Source organism: Rana temporaria, chromosome 7 (assembly GCF_905171775.1).
Source record: "Rana temporaria chromosome 7, aRanTem1.1, whole genome shotgun sequence".
NCBI lineage: Eukaryota > Metazoa > Chordata > Amphibia > Anura > Ranidae > Rana > Rana temporaria.
The window spans coordinates 93,729,166-93,747,016 of NC_053495.1; the positions used below are offsets into that span (position 1 = coordinate 93,729,166).

Consider the following 17,851-nt stretch of genomic DNA (forward strand, 5'->3'; position numbering starts at 1 on the left):
GAGAGCTCGCATGGTGGTCAGTAATTGTGGACGCGCTCCCGTGATACAGCCAGCGGCCATAGTCGCTCACTGTATCACTCTGCCCCGCTCCTCGGCGTGGCGCGTCACTGGATGTGATTGGTAGCAGCGCCAGCCAATGGCTGCGCTGCTCTCAATCCATCCGCTCTAGTAAATCAGCGGCCAGGCTGAGCGGCGAAGAGGATATCGGGAGCGCGCAGGACTTTCGATGGGTCAGGTAAGTAAAACGGGGGCTCGGGGGGGGGCGGCAACACCAAATGTTTTTTCACCTTAATGCAATCTATGCATTAAGGTGAAAAAAAAATGTCATTTACAATTCCTTTAAGGCTTGCCTCTGTGCTGTTTTGGCGTAGTTGTAAGTGGGATACTTTGTGGCATTGCGTAGTAATGGCTTTCTTCTGGCGACTCGGCCCTCTTTCTTCAAGTGCCTCATTATTGTGCATCTTGAAACAGCCACACCACATGCTTTCAGAGAGTTCTGTATTTCACCTAAAGTTATTTGTGGGTTTTTCTTTGCACCACGAACAATTTTCCTGGCAGTTGTGGCTGAAATTTTAGTTGGTCTACCTGACCGTGGTTTGTTTCAACATAACCCCTCATTTTCCACTTCCTGATTAGAGTTTAAACACTGCTGATTGGCATTCTCAATTCCTTGGATATCGTTGTATATGCCTTTTCTTGTTTTATACAGGTTCAACTACCTTTTCCCCGCAGAACCTTTGACAATTATTTTTGCTTTCCCTATGACTCAGAATCCAGAAATGTCAGTGCAGCACTGAATGAAAGGTGCAAGGGTATGTCAGGAGTCCGGAAACTCATTGACCTTTTATATACACACACTAATGATAAGCAAACAGATCACAGGTGAGGATGGTTACCATTAATAGCCATTTAAACCCCTTTGTGTCAACTTGTGTGTATGTTATCAGGCCAAAATCGCCAGGATATGTAAACTTTTGATCAGGGTCATTTGGGTAGTTTCTGTTGTCATTATGATTTAAAAAGAGTAAACACAGTTGATTGATAATAAATGGCTTCAGCCAAACACTAACCACGAGTGAAAGAAAAGTTGTGTTATCATTCATATTCTCTGGAAAATAGCCAAGAAATAATAAATTCTGCCAGGGTGTGTATACTTATGAGCACAACTGTAAATATATTTATATAAATCAGCCTTACTGGGTATTAATGTAAAGGCACTGTATAATTAATAGTAAGACTTCACACATACCGTGAAATGGGGCATGAATGTTTAATGCTAGACACATTTTGATTTTGTCCTGTCATAACATTAGATACTAAAGTTCATGGTCAGGTTAATACACATTGAAACAAATTGTATGTAAGTCCTGAATTACTAAACTGTAATGTAATGTAAAGCCAACAATTATTTTCTAGTTTTGGATAAATTGAGGAAGGATATCTGTGTCCAGATTGCTTCAGGTAACCATATTGCATTTTACAGAAAATGACAGTGCTGCAGATTGAAAAAAAAAGGTAATTTTTAATAACATTCAATTACAATATGACTTGAGTAGCAATTGTATATGCTATTTATTGTTTTAATTTGCAAAATTGTATTCACGGAAATGGAGTTACTCTTTAAATTTTTAATAAAAATCTGTTGAAAGTAAAAATGGAAAGCATTTGTTGAGAAGTCAAAGCTTGCGACTCATACAATGCAGGGGTTAAGAAATCCTCTGCAGATTCTGCTACAATATCTGGGTTCCCCCCACTTTCCTACATTCCTCCTCAAACATGTTTGGAGGCTCCATCTCTGATTCATGAACAGAGTCGGGGGGAAGAAGCAAGTGTAGCATTTGTGGCCCAAAGAAACAGTGTCTTAACAGGGACAATGCTTTCAGACAAGTGAATAGTTCTCATCCCAGCAGTGTTTTGAGCTTCCTGTAGGCCATTGACAGAACGTGTGATATTCCGCCATTTTGTCCCTGTTCCCTTGCGCATGTAAATCCACCATTGCTTAAGAGGAGAGATAAGATGTGAAGAATTGGAGTTCTCAGAATGCTAAGAATGCAGGAACTTGGCCAGGGCCCTGGCCAAGTTCCTCTGGCTGTGTCACTGCAGCAGAAAGCAGAAAGAAAATGTGCTGTTCTTATTTTTGGGGAAATATGGTGGACGGAAAATGGTGTGTCCCGACTATGACATCATCATGACACTATGTCCAGATGGTGAAAAAAACTGGCCAAATTTTAATTATTTATGGCCCTGAAACCTATAGAGATAAGTAAAACAGGGAGTAACACAAACAAGTGAATAAGCACTGCAGGTGGTCAATTAACGAGCAGGAACTGATCCAAAGTTACAGGGAAACCCTGTGACGGAACCGCTTTGGCACCATGCTTTGGTGATTCCTTCCACCAAACAGTGCCTCCTGCCTTCCAAAACTTTTAGAGCAGACCAAAAGCTAATGCTAGCCTCAATGAAACAAGAAAAATCACTCCAGGTGAGTGAGTCATGACTAATCATTGTTATGGTAATGACTAAGCGCTAACATTTGTCTGAAACGTATCTACCTTTTTGTTCCCTGCTCCATCTGTCAACCACTTGGTTGCCAGTAAAAGACAGAATCACTTTCAAGCACTCTGTCTAATACATAAGTGTATTCAAGCAACGCCCCCCAATATCTATGCGAAAAAATAAAAGCCAATAACCCCAATCGCATTCTGCGATCCACAATCAAAACCTCCTCCAGATACCCAAGGCCAGATACAAGTCCAAAGGAGATCGAAGATTTGCAGTCCAGGACCTTCGCCTGTGGAATGCACTACCAACCACCATCCGACTGGAGTCGGACCAATAGGCCTTCAGGAGAAAGATTAAAAACGCCATCTCTTCTGAGGTCAAGGGGTTCCTTACCCATGATATGGATACAGCGCCCAAAGGCGATTTTCAGTTCGCATGTGTTGCGCTTTTTACAAGTCACTCTCTCTCTCTCTCACCTCTCTCTCTCTCACTTGTCATATCTGAAGCTTCAATAAAGGCTTTTTGGAAGTGCAGCCATCCGGTAACATTTTCTTAAGCTAATACTAGCCCTTTTTACCCCAATCATCATCACAGTCAAGATGCTGGGATAGAAACCAAAGGAATTACTGTTTATTAAAACTCAGACACATACTTTATACCACACAGGAGGATATTTCCCCTCTTGAGGATATTAGCATAACAATGCAACTTAAACACCAATTCAATTAACAGCTAACAACAGTGATCTTAATTACCAGTAATATGGGCTTGTAAAGGTTCGTCTTTTAATTTTCTAAATTGGTTCCTTTAAGCTAGTGCATTGTTGGTTCACTTACCTTTTCCTTTGATTTCCCTTCTAAATTATAGTTTCTTTGTCTGAATTTCTCACTTCCTGTTTCGCCTCAGTATACTTTTCACCATCATCCGAGCGGTGGAAAGTCATTTAGAACAGCTTACTGAACAGCTTACTGAGGAGGAACAGGAAGTGAGAAATTCAGACACAGAAAACAAAGGAAAAAAAACATTTAGAAGGGAAATTGAAGGAAAAGGTAAGTGAACCAACAATGCACTAGCTTATAGTAACCTATTTAGAAAATAAAAAACAAACCTTTACAACCCCTTTAAGAAACATATAACATCCCACAATTGCTAACAAGGTGGACACAATACTAGAAGACAGACAGAAACAATAGGTGACCCCAATTAACAATGGGAGGGCCACAAACTTGTGTATTCTGTCCACTAGTAAAGTCATCAGAATGTCCCAGCAGTCTGATACAATTTATCTTTATAGATCTCTTGAGGATTATGGTTGATAAATATTTCTGTCCCAAGTGAAAGAGCCTCTCCAACCCAGTCTGCAGGAGGGCCACCATATTTCCTCTGACCAGTAGCCTGTACAAAGGATTATTACTGCACCTTTACATCCACTCCAGAAGAGAAGCCTTATTGTCCGTATTCATAGAATTAATCCAAGCCTTGCTCTCAGCATCCATTACATTATTATCAATCATTGGAGAATTATCTGCTTTCTTTATGATCATAATCAGTGCCCCTAGTCCTCTCCAAAGGGCCCCTGTCCTGGTTGGGTCTGTCACATATCCCCCCATCAAAGGTAGACTAACAAGGTCCCAGACCTCCACCTGGTCTGGACCTGCGTTAGTAAAGTAGAGTGAAACCTACATAGGTGGTCAACACGATTTCCATTCTTGGCTTCAGGGAATAGTTGTCATCGTAGGTGTGGGACAGAGGTCATGAAATCTCTATCAGGCTGCCAGTGCTTCAGCTGGTTAGTCTTTACTGTTCTGGGGCTGTCTGCTGCAGGGGAGAGGGGCCAACTGCCCCGGCTCTCCTGAAGTGGTGGAGACACTGTAGGTGCTAGGCAGAGGCCAGCGGCGCTCTGCCCTGTTGTCAGCGCTTCAGCGGGGCGTAGGAGTTTTCACTACATCAGCTTGTTGCTGGGGAAAGGGCCACATGCCCCGGCTCATTGGAACTTGGAGTTGTTGCCAGTGCTCAGCAGAGGTTGATAGCACTCTGTCCTGATGCCAGCGCTTCTGCTGGGGACCCTACATCATCCGCTCTGGCTAACTGTTAGGGAGGGAGGCCAGCTTCATCCACTCCAGAGTCCTTGAACTGCCGCTGGGGAGATGAGCTGGCTGCTCCGTCTCCCGTACTTTCATCCAGGTGCTGGAATAACATCTCTCTGGTGCTGTCTCCCAGGTGCACAGATGTTTTCTGGGGAGGGAAGACAGTTTCCTCCGCTCTGGCTGACTGTTAGGGAGGGAGGACAGCTTCCTCCGCTCCCTGGTCCTTGGCCTGCCGCTGGGTAGGGGGAATAGCTTCCTCCCCTCCCTGCATCTCTGACTTCCTCTGGGGAAGAAGAACTGCCACATTCTCACCCTGGGCCCCCTGGAGCTGCTGCCAGTGTTGTGCAGAGGTCTGAAAGAACTCTGCGCTGGAGAAGTTTGTTGTAATCATGGATTTTATAGGCACCAATATATAAAAAAAAAACTATTTTTTTTTATAACACATTTACAAAATAAATGTGATATAATAAAAAAAAATGTTTTTATATATATTGGTGCCTATAAAATCCATGATTTCTCTGATGTATCCAATCTCAGTTAATAGGATGTGGCACTTTTTACCACTGTCTATACACCAACAGTACCATCCTGTGGTGGTGTATTATTTTGAATTTATCTAAAATTTGTTGTAACTCCACAGATGCTGCTGGTATGTAATCCCATGTCCCTGTCAGTGGTGTGGGAGAAAAGCCGGCTGATTTTTCTCTCAGAAAGGCTGAAGCTGCTGTTGGTGCTGGCAGAGCTCAGTGGTGTTCTGCCCTGAAGCCAGTTCTTCTGACCGAGATTCCCTGGGTTGTTCCTTCTCTGCAGAAAAGTATATTAAACCCCCACTCTCTGGAATTGCTGAAAATCCAGGGCACTGGCTGGTGGCACTTGGGCCCAGTGCCAGCACTTCGGCAGGTGACTCATAATCCATAACATCCTCCGATGAAAAGTTAATTAAATCCATGCTTTCTGTGATATGTGGCTGGGGAGTGACTCCCAAGTCCTTGAACTGCAGCTGGGGAGATGAGTCGGCTGCTCCATCTGTCGTACCCTTATCTGGCTGCTTGACAGACACATTTCTCCATCTAAGCTCGTCCTGTGCAGAAACAGGTTCCTCAAGGTGAGTCAACACTTGCTGCATCCGCCATAAGAGCTCTGTTTCCAAAGCTAAAGGTGGGCAAAGCACACTATTACTCTGCCCCATTGCCGACACTTCAACCAGGATTTCAAAAACTGTCGGCTGGTACTTCCTGTGAGTCCCAGGCAAAGGGAGCCCAGCCCGGCTGCTGAGCAGAGTCTAGCAGCTGTCTCAAGGCGATCTCCAGCTCCCATTCCTGAATGGCTAGAAACTCCAAATCTTTCTATGCCCAGAGCACTTCTGAGACATTAAGCCTCAGGTCTCTGTACTCCAAGAATTCCTCCAAACGCTACTCCAGATCGCTCAAAAGTCAGGGTCCTTGGACAGCCTCCAGTACAACAGCCCCAGGCCGCTGTGGGTCAAAGCCTTCCGTCGGGCTGTTACCCGCTGTCCTCGGGCTGTCATCCGCCGTCCACGGGCACACTTGGGCTACATACCAGCAGAGGGCTCTGTAGCTCTTGTCCAACCACATCTCTGCCTGCACCAGCCTGCTTAATTCAGCTGTCCACTCCTTGTGTGTTTTTCCCCCAATAAAAGCATTTGCAATTCGTAGTGCGACCAGAACCTTTCCTGGAAGGAGGGAGAATTTTTCCTGGTGGCGCTGCTCATGGGCTATCGCTACTCCCAGAGTTTGCCGGGATACTAAATCATACCATCCCAGCAGGACCTGTTTTGACACTGGTTCCCTGTGCTGTAACCGCATCTCTCCCATCCTCTTTTCGAATTCCACTTCCATGGTACCTGGTACCTCGCCTCTTCTGCTATCCGGACCCTGGATCCCGGAGGTGGTTTGGAGGTCCCAGGCTGTAGGAAGCATCCCACCGCTGCCACCAAATGTGCCAAAACCATTTTTGCAACCCGCTTGGGTGCTTCCTTCCGCCAAACAGTGCATCCTGCCCTCCAACCCATTACAGCTGACCAAGAGCTTATACAAGCCCTGTTACCCCAATCATTGTACACAGACAGGATGTTGAGGTAAACTCCAAAGGAAAGACTGTTTATTGAACAGAACTACAAGTTTTTATACACTTCAAAAGTAGGTCAGTCACCACAATGAACAATAAAACCAAACCCAAAACATCACACAGTGGTTTAGATAATAAAGTAGAGCTGACACAAGGCTAATCCCATCATAGATACCTCCAAGAGTTGACAAGTTAGCCAACAGACAGAAACAATAGGTGATTTTAATAACTTAATACATAAACAGTGCTGCACTATAAAAAACATCAATAATAATAAAAGTGTAACTAAAAAATGGTAATTAAATAAACAGTCAGCTGTGAAGAGAGGCTTTCCAGTGTGCATGAATCGCGATCATCGTGCATGGAGATGCACATTCGTGCATGGTAGTCGTGCTTTGGTGCCTAGTGGCCTATAAAGATGCTTCAGCTGCACTAGTTCTTTGCTGTTTTATCTGCAGCTGTACCCTGTGTTCTGATCCTGGGCCTGTATTCTGATCCAGTATTGACCTGGCTTCCTGATGATGCTAATATCTCCAGTCCTGACCTTTGGCTTGCTTGACCCAGCTACTTCTTGCCTGTTCCCCTGATTCCCTGTTGCCATACCCGGCCTGAACTCTGACCATTCTCCGACACCACTCCTGCCTGCTGTCCTGCATCCGCTGCCCTGCATCCACAGCACACCTGCACCTGCTGACCTGCATTCGCAGCACACCTGCATCCGCAGAACAATTGCACCTGCTGACCTGCATCCACAGCACACATGCATCTGCTGCCCTGCATCCACAGCATACCTGCATCCACTGCCCTGCATCCGCAGCACACAGGCACCAGTCGTTCCTGCTTCTCGTCAGCTACTACCACTTCCAGCAAAGAGAACCTTGCAGGCAATCTTACCACACCGTGTTCTTGCGGCCACTGTCACAACTCTAGTGGTCCCTGAGTCTGGGTTGTATGCACATCAGGCTATATCTCCAATGTATGTGACAGCATCTAGGGGACGGAGCCTGCTTATTGATGTTACATCGCGGCCATCTTGAGACCTATTGGTTCTGAAATATGTTTTCAGCTTGCATGGCTTAAAGTGCTATCTTTGCGAGTTTTATACCTTACCTTTTTTATATATAATTAAACGTTTAAACGGAGAGCACTAAATTCTGCCTTCCTTCTTTTGCATATCCATCATATCTGGTGAGATGATCAGGGTTTTTTCCCATGGAAATAAGTGATTTGAAGGAGGAAAGTGATTACCAGCACCACGTCAGCCCTCTCTATTATCCCCAGAGGGGAACACTGCTGATTTTATTTGAATGTGAGGTGAGCAGCCTGTGAGACTGGTGGAGGAAAGCATAAGCATTTTGGATTTTTGCTCCTTTGACGTATTCATGTTGCTGGGACGGTTACGGGTCCAGCTTTTTCCCATCACAGTGGGCATATTAGGAAGGGGGTCTTTAGGGTCTGGAAGCCATAGAGATGGACCAAAGCCCTGGACCTGTATAGCACTCTAGGTAAGTACAGAAGTTGCACTTTGTGTCAAAGTGAGAGTCTAATGCAGAATCCAGTGCTGAAACAAACACCACAGGCTGACCCACGCAGTGGAATCCCCATGCAGTCCCCAAGGGACACTGCTTGATATCCCAAGGCAATAAGCAGTCAGATCTAAATAGAGGTGCATTGAGTCTCACAGAGTGGGTGGGGTTTATGAGCATGCAGTAGGTGTGGCCATTGCAATTTTTTTGCCAGTGTTAAATTACTTGAAGGCAGCCTGCACATTTTCATGGTCTGCAAATCCAAATTCAGCATACTGTACAAATAAGATAAAACGTTTGGCTATACACTTTAAAAATACTGAAGCTGACTTTTGAAACTACATGAACACGTTAAAGCAGATATGAGATATTGATGACTCAGTCTACATATACTTTTAGTACTCACTTGTAACATCTGGTCTTTCTTTGACACAGTTTCCTTTAGTTTCTGGATGCTCTGTTCCTGAGCTGCTAGTTTTGTGCATTTCTCTTCTTCTACATGTTTAAGGTGTTGGTTCTTTTCCTGCAGTTCTCTTTGTATTTTACGCAAAGTCATGTGCAGTTCCTGACAAAAACATCAGTGATAAAAACAAAATTACGCAGAAGAAATTTTGTTGTCGAATTAACACAAATATATAAAATGTTATATATTAAAAACATTGCACAAAGTATCTGATTGCAAAAAAATGTAGATTAAAATATGAAAATATTAAGGTGCAGATCTATACCAAAGGGTCCACTCTAGCAGTGTGCTTTGGTTTACCTCTAGCACCCACTTTTATATGTACATGGGTGTCCCCAGGAACTTAAAGTGGAGTTTCACCCACTTTTACAACTCTTCAGCATCCCTCACTAAGCTGTGCACTGTAAACGAATTTGATATTTTTATTTTATTTTCTCAGCACCTACTGTATATCTGCTGTATTCATTTTTCACTTCCTCCACTTCCTTGCATCATTTCCTGTTGGCAATGCCTCCTGGGAAGGGGCGGCAACTTCTTCTGACACTGCCGTTGCTAAAGAAACCTGACCTGAAACCTACTACACTGCTTGTGCTGCACTGAGCATGTGCGAGATCTGCAAGGATGAGATCCAGGAAGAAATACAGTCTGGCTTCAGATGGCCACTGCCTGCCTGTAGGTTTATAAAATAACAAACTACTGCTATAAACTAACAAAACGGACCTTAGATTACAGACTAACTTTACTAGAATACATAAAGCTTTGTGTATTAAAGGGGTATTTTTATTTAAAAAGTATAGTTTCGGCCGGAACAACACCGCTTTAAGCACCAGATTATCTGGTTTTAATAAGGAATGCTTCCCAGAGAGACAGGAATATAAGTATCTAGAAAAAACTGAGGTTGTAACCAGCCAGGGAAAGTTTGTACCAAAGGGAAAGTTGAAAATGTAGTGAAGAAAAGTGCCAGGGCTAATCAGAGCTGTGTGGTGTCAAAGTGGAGAGTGGAGCAGAAATGTAGTCAGAGCACATCAATAACTAACGTAGGCAGAGTACTAGCAAAGTCGTTCTGAGCAAGCAGTCTGATTAAGGAAGACCAAACAATCTAGTTTAGGGGACTACAACTCCAGTTTAGGGGAAGAAAATTAAGTGATTCATTAATAGATATACAACAGGGTCTAGGCACACTGACAGTAGGCAGGAACCAGATAAATTAGCAGACTAAGCTGGGAAGGGAAAGACAAACGGATACTAGCCATTAGTATAGTAAAGCAAAACTTATTTTTAAAGGCTTTTTTAATACTCATATTTTTATTTTATTTTTTTTAAAGCTTATGTCAAGGCAGGACAAAAAAAGCTGTTCCTTAAAAGAAGTGTTTCTCCAGGCAACCCAGGCAAAAAAGTCTAAAATCTCGGGGAACCCCTGAAATTATTTTCATATCGACAAGTCACAGAAAACATCGGTGTGATGCACGAGCTGTATATACAACAATTATTTTTAAAAATAGCATTAAATAATAGAATAAATATTAAAACGCACCTATTTATACTTGTTTTTTGTGCACATATGCTCAATTATGGGTCCAACTTGATAGCAATGTGCAGGGCAAGGTACAGGGGGCAAGCAGAGTTCAGCACAACAGGCAGGAGGGCACAGTATATGGCAGCAGTGCACATATTTACATGGCGGCAGCAGGGTGCATTATTACATGGGATCACGGCACATGAGAGCAGGGCCCATGACTACATGAAAGCAGGGCACATGATTACATGAGAGCAGGGCACATGATTACATGGGAGCAGGGCACATGAGAGCAGGGCACATGATTACATAGGAGCAGGGGCACAGGATTACCTGGAGCAGGGCACACGGGAGCAGGGCACATGGGAGCAGGGCACAGGATTACATGCGAGCAGGGCACAGGATTACATGAGAGCAGTGCATATGGGAGCAGGGCACAGGATTAATGGGAGCAGGGCACATGGGAGCAGGACACAGGATTAAATGGTAGCAGGGCACAGGATTACATGAGAGCAGGGCACATGGGAGCAGCACACAGGATTACATGGAGCAGGGCACAGAATTAGATGGAGCAGGGCACACGGGAGCAGGGCACAGGATTACATGAGAGCAGGGCACAGGATACATGAGAGCAGGGCATATGGGAGCAGGAACAGGGGATTACATGGGAGCAGGGCACAGGATTACATGAGAGCAGGACACATAGGAGCAGGTCACAGAATTACATGGGAGCAGGACACAGGGTTACAAGGGAGCAGGTCACAGGATTACATGAGAGCAGGGTACATGGGAGCAGGACACAGGGTTACATGGGAGCAGGACACATAGGAGCAGGTCACAGAATTACATGGGAGCAGGGCACATGTGAGCAGGACACAGGATTACATGGGAGTAGGGCACAGGAATTGCATGGAGCAGGGCACATGGGAGCAGGACACATGAATACACTGGAGCAGGGCACATGGGAGCAGGACACAGGATTACACTGAAGCAGGGCACGTGGGAGCAGACCACATGGGAGCAGGCAGCAAGGCTCTTTATAAAGAGCTGCAATAAACTTTTTTGTCATGAGTAAGAGTCAGTGTATTTGGGTCGCAATTTAGTTAATGGCTGTTGCAAACCTATACTGAGTGTGCACACTAGTACATACATGTATTAACCTATTTAGAATCACAACCTGAATATTCATCAATGGTCAGCAATACAGTTGTTTTGTATTTACAATATAATCCTTTCCTTGGATTGTAATAAAGGGTTAATTCTGACAACTGCCTGCTACAGAAGACTGTACACTAGCAAACAAAGCAGTTTGTCGGCCAGATATAACTCATCCCATTCACATCATTCTCCAAGCAATAGCAGAAGTGGATAATAATAGACAGAGGCGTGGTGCCTGTACCCCTAATAAACTGCAAGGAGAGGATTGTACAATAAGTATATAAAAAAAATGTTTTCTTCATCGTATGTTAGGGGACACAATAAATTCTATACAAATGTGACATCCAAAAAGCAGTCCAACTAAGGAGCAGGGCAACACAGCAAACAAAACACTAAAAAGCCCTCCAAAACAACAGTGTACAACTGGAGTAGCTTGCGCATGCACAAAGCAAGCTTTGTGAATGGCCCAGCGGTGGAGGGAGGAGGAGGAGGGGGCCGAACTTCCGGACTGATTTGCTGTGGTGAAGTCAGCTGAAAGTGTCTAAACCAGGCACCCACTCCTGCTGAAAAGTGCCAGATGTGGCAGCGGAAGGGGGAAGGAGGCAAATAAGCAGAGCTTCCCCTTTTGGGTGGGGCTCTGGTTTGGGCTAGCAGGAGTGTCAGGAGGACCACTAACACACAGCTCCTTTCTCTATCTGCAAAGTAGAGAGCGTCCTGACACTCCTGCTCGCCCCCTCCCCCCTCAAGAGGCTTTCTCCACACCAGGGAGAAAGCCTTGCATTACTGTGTGGAGTTACAGACAGAAGAACAGGAAGTGAAGATTTCTCAGAAGAAATAAGGACATTTAAAAGCAAAAGCGAAGGATGAGGTAAGTGAAGGAGGACTGCACTAAGGTAAAGGAAGCTATTTAGGGATTTTTTTTTTACCTTTACAACCCCTTTAATTTTCAAATGCATTTAATTATTTACCGTATTTCCCGAAGTATAAGACGACTTTTTAACCCCTTAAAATCTTCTTAAAAGTCGGGGGTCGTCTTATACGCCGATAATCTAAAATCCCTTACCTTATCCTTATTAAGACATGCAGAATCGTGGCCGTCCATTTTTCAAAGCCACGCCTCCTTCTTCTTCTGTTCAGCTTCCCAGGAGACAATTGGGTAGATTCAGTAAGATCGCCGCAACTTTGCGGCAGCGTAGCTTAAGGAATTTAAGCTACGCCGCCGTAAGTTAGCGAGGCAAGTACATGATTCACAATGTACTTGCCTGCTAAGTTACGTCGGCGTAGCCTGAATCGGCGGGCGTAAGAGCGCCTAATTCAAATGTGTGTTTAGGGGGGCGTGTTGTATGCTAATTGTGTTTGACCTTAAGTTTTTGATGGTTTTTTTTTAAATGCGCATGCGCCGGCGGGCGACTACATTTCCCAGTGTGCATTGCGGCTAAGTACGCCGCACGGGCCTATTGATTTCGACGTGGACGTAAACTACGTAAATCCCGATTCGCGGACGACTTACGCAAACGACGTAAAAAATTTGAATCTCGCGGCGGGAACGGCGGCCATACTTTAACATTGTTATTCCACCTAATAGATGGAATAACTTTAGGCCTGTAATGCGCTACGGAAACGGTGTAAAACTACTGCCGCGGCCGGGCGTACGTTCGTGAATCTCCTCATTTACATATTCTACGCCGACCGCAATGGAAGCGCCACCTAGCGGCCATCCAAAATATTGCAATCTAAGATAGGACGGCGTCCTATCTTAGATATGTTTAAGCGTATCTCTGTTTGAGCATACGCTTAAACATAGGTCGGCGTAGATTCTGAGTTAGGTTGACTTATCTACTGATAAGTCTGGCCTAACTCTTACTGAATCTACCTATATGTGTTTAGTGTCCGCCTATCACGGAGGCCCTCTCGTCCTCGGACGAGAGGGCCTCTGTGATAGGCGAACACTGAACACAGTGCCTCCTGGGAAGCGGAGTGTTCCGCCTATCACGGAATAAAAGAAGTAGGAGGCGCGGCTTTTGAAAAACGGACAGCCACGATTCTGCATGTCTTAGGATAGGGTAAGGGATCGTCAAGACACAGTCAGGCATGTCATAAGGGTACAGCGAATCTGGCATGTAGTGGCACAGTGAGGCATGTAATGGGGCACAGTGAGTCTGGCATGTAATGGGGCACAGTGAGTCTGGCATGTAATGGGGCACAGTGAGGCATGTAGTGGCACAGTCTGACATGTAATGGTGGCACCGTGAGGCGAGGCATGACTAGTAGGAAGGGGGTAGTCTTATACGGCGAGTATATCCCAAAACCAACATTTTAGCTGGAAAATTGTCATCTTATACGCCGGCAAATACGGTATTTCTCTTCTGTGAATGGATTTTAAGAACTTTTCATGCAGTATTTACTGAGCGTTTTCAGTGTTTCTCTGTAAATACCGCAAAACAATCTAGTGAATTGACAGTTTCAGGATCGCATGCGATATTTAGGGAAAATGTGTCCTAACACCTAAATATGTCATGCGAGTTTGTTCTGTGAATGGAGCCGACTGTAGCTTATCAATCCTTAGATATGGTGGCTGCGTTAGTTTTATTTTTTAGGTATTTTTTCTTTATTTCACCTAGTGAAAGGGGCCTTAGGCAAAAATGTAATCTTCTACATGTCTTTGGTAAAAATTAAATACAAAAATCCCAATGCAGTAAGTGTATATTAATTGGTTTGTGTAAAAGTTATAGCGTCTACAAACTATGGTATATATACTGGAATTTACACAGCTATAGATGCTATACTTGGCAGTGATCAGAGACTTATATTGCGACTGTCATAGTGTTGCGAGAAATCTGGCACTAACAGACACTGGCTGGGAGGGACACTAACTGATTAAGTGACACTGACGTTGCTAGTGACACTAATACAGTGATCAGTGATAATACTGTACTAATGACAATGGCTGGGAAGGGGTTAACCTCAAGGGGCAATGAAGGGATTAACTGTGTGCTGAACAAGTGTAATGTGTGTAACGTGTGTTGCTTTTACTCACAGATCTGGCTGTTTTTTCTCCCTGCTTTTAGGGAGAAGAAACAGCCAGATCACTGTTCTGTTTACACATATTTCTTTATGTTTGAAAAAACAGAACTCTGTGCTGTGAGTGGACAAAGTCGATCAGCAGATTTCAGCCAAACTTATTGGCTGAATCCTGCGGACAAACTCGTGCTGTGTCCAATCACAGCATGGGTCACATACTTGGAAGCAGGCAATGACATACTGTGAGCGGGCAACAAGCAGTTAAATACATTTGGGCAGACAAAAACAAAAAAAATTATAAGGACCACATGATATGGACAAAACACAAGTAGGCACTAAAACTTTCTTTCACTTTGGACTTTCTGGTGCATGGTCACATGGTTAAAAAAATCTAAAAGTGCCCCTTAAAAAGAACAGGAGTTTAATAAAGTTACAGAAGTGACTGATTTGATCTGACGGTACCTGGTTATGATTCCATGTAGTTTCCTTCTGCTGTTTTCCCTCTAATAACTGGACTTCTAGCAACTGCTGAAACCTTTTAGCATCAGATAGTTGATGTTCTTTCTGTGTAAGTGCCATCTGTTTTTTTTGAAGTTCCATCTGAGTTAAGAGCAATGTATTCTGCAGGTCTAAAAAATCCATCTGTGTTGGCATTACCTGGAAAAACTAAAATAAACAACAAATCATAACCTAATATTTGTCTACCTTCAACCATAAGCTTCATTCTTGTATTTAATTTAACAGTTGGTCCATCTAATACATAGTTGGTACTGTATGTCATTTATCTCACATCTACCCACTGATATCGTTTAGATGGGCAGTGGTGAGATGAATTACCTACCAACTTCTTATGTCTCTTGAAGATTTCATTATCAAAATCTGTCAGTCACCTTCCATGAAACTCATTCTCAATAAATAATATATTTTACTGTATATCACAAAAGGTGTGAGAAGGAATTATATCTCTTTGCTTGGATGTAGAATAGTGGTGGCTGAAGAACAATGCAGAAAAGCTTGAGAAATGTAACTCCCTCAGTACAAACTCATATACAGGAGGTTCTCAAAAAATTTGCATATTGTGATAAAGTTCATTATTTTCTGTAATGTACTGATAGACATTAGACTTTTCATATATTTTAGATTCATTACACACAACTGAAGTAGTTCAAGCCTTTTTATTGTTTTAATATTGATGATTTTGGCATACAGATCATGAAAACCCCAAAATTCCTATCTCAAAAATTAGCATATCATGAAAAGGTTCTCTAAACAAGCTCTTAACCTAATCATCTGAATCAACTAATTAACTCTAAACACCTGAAGAACACCAAAAGATTCCTGATGCTTTTAAAAACTCCCAGCCTGGTTCATTACTCCAAACCGCAATCATGGGTAAGACTGCCGACCTGACTGCTGTCCAGAAGTCCATCATTGACACCCTCAAGCAAGAGGGTAAGACACAGAAAGAAATTCTGAACGAATAGGCTGTTCCCAGAGTGCTGTATCAAGGCACTTTAGTGGGAAGTCTGTGGGAAGGAAAAAGTTGTGGCAGAAAACGCTGCAACAACGAGAAGAGGTGACCGGGCCCTGAGGAAGATTGTGGAGAAGGACCGATTCCAGACCTTGGGGACCTGCGGAAGCAGTGGATTGAGTCTGGAGTAGAAACATCCAGAGCCACCGTGTACAGGCGTGTGCAGGAAATGGGCTACAGTTGCCGCATTCCCCAGGTCAAGCCACTTTTGAACCAGAAACAGCGGCAGAAGCGCCTGACCTGGGCTACAGAGAAGCAAACACTGGACTGTTTGCTCAGTGGTCCAAAGTACTTTTTCGGATGAAAGAAAATTTTGCATGTCATTCGGAATCAAGGTGCCAGAGTCTGGAGGAAGACTGGGGAGAGGGAAATGCCACAAAATGCTGAAGTCCAGTGTTCAAGTACCCACAGTCAGTGATGGTCTGGGGTGCATGTCAGCTGCTGGTGTTGGTCCACTGTGTTTTTATCAAGGGCAGGGGTGAAATGCAGCTAGCTATCAGGAGATTTTGGAGCACTTCATGCTTCCATCTGCTGAAAAGCTTTATGGAGATGAAAGATTTCATTTTTCAGCACAACCTGGCCACCTGCTCACAGTGCCAAAACCACTGGTAAATGGTTTACTGACCCATGGTATTAATGTGCTCAATTGGCCTGCCAACTCTCCTGACCTGAACCCCATAGAGAATCTGTGGGATATGGGAAGAGAAAAGTTGAGAGACGCAAGACCCAAACTGGATGAGGCTTAAGGCCGCTACCGAAGCATCCTGGGCCTCCATAAACACCTCAGCAGTGCCACAGGCTGATTGCCTTCATGCCACGCCGCATTGAAGCAGTAATTTCTGCAAAAGGATTCCCGACCAAGTATTGAGTGCATAACTGAACATAATTATTTGAAGGTTTGACTTTTTTTTATTAAAAACACTTTTCTTTTATTAGTCGGATGAAATATGCTAATTTTTTGAGATAGGAATGTTGGGTTTTCATGAGCTGTATGCCAAAATCATCAATATTAAAACAATATTAAAACAATAAAAAGGCTTGAACTACTTCAGTTGTGTGTAATGAATCTAAAATATATGAAAGTCTAATGTTTATTAGTACATTACAGAAAATAATGAACTTTATCACAATATGCTAATTTTTTTAGAACCACCTGTTACAAATTCAATACAGATTAAAACTGCTGTTGTCAGTAATAGCCATGCCAAGTAATTACCACAACAGAGTTCACAACACTGTTTGAAAAGGACAGGAAACATTGCAGGCAACAAGTGGAGGCATTCACTGACACACACTGCACTACAAGTACACTTGGAAGAGCAGTCCGCTGTAAATCTGAGGGGTAAGAATCTGAAATGAGGGGAAACTATGCTAATTTTATTATCCAATCATGTGCAAGCTAAAATGCTGTTTTTTATTTTCCTTGCAATTCCCCCCTGGGATTTACAGCGACTGCACTTCCAAGTGCACTTTAAGTGCAAAGTGGATTTTCCTTTAGTAAATAACCCCCACTGTTATCTAACATATGCTGCAAATGTGCCAATACTCAGAAAGTTTACTTTGTTTATGTTAACCTAAATTCCTCTATAAGGCTCCTACACCAAGAGTCCAGAGATCAACTAACATGGTAACTAGGAATGTTACTTTCTGAAACTTGAACTATGCAACTCCATCTTGATCTCTACATGTTTATTTCGCCAATCACATCCAAACTTCCAAAGCAGACTTGAATCTAACTAGAGTCTGAGAAATAATTAATTCTAATACTTGGTATGCAGTGACTGCACAAGCAGGAGCTCTTATGCCACATACACACGATCGGTTCATTCGATGAAAACGGACCGATGGATTTTTTCATCAGATATCCGATGAAGCTGACTTTCATCAGTCTTGTCTTTATCAGTTAAAAATCTGTTTGTGTCAGAACGCGGTGATGTAAACACTACGACGTGCTGAGAA

The 17,851-nt window shown here is 43.5% G+C and overlaps 1 protein-coding gene across 4 annotated transcripts in view; it reads right to left on the minus strand.

The window, feature by feature from the left end:
* The window catches only part of LOC120945491 (myomegalin-like), a 416,745-nt gene that overhangs the window by 378,025 nt on the left and 20,869 nt on the right, over window positions 1-17,851 (minus strand). For all 4 annotated transcript variants that reach the window (XM_040359668.1, XM_040359666.1, XM_040359667.1 and 1 more), the window contains 2 exons: window positions 14,824-15,027; window positions 8,610-8,768 (listed from right to left, as the gene is read on the minus strand). In XM_040359668.1, the coding sequence (XP_040215602.1) occupies window positions 8,610-8,768; window positions 14,824-15,027 (363 nt within the window). The remainder of the gene's footprint in view (window positions 1-8,609; window positions 8,769-14,823; window positions 15,028-17,851) is intronic.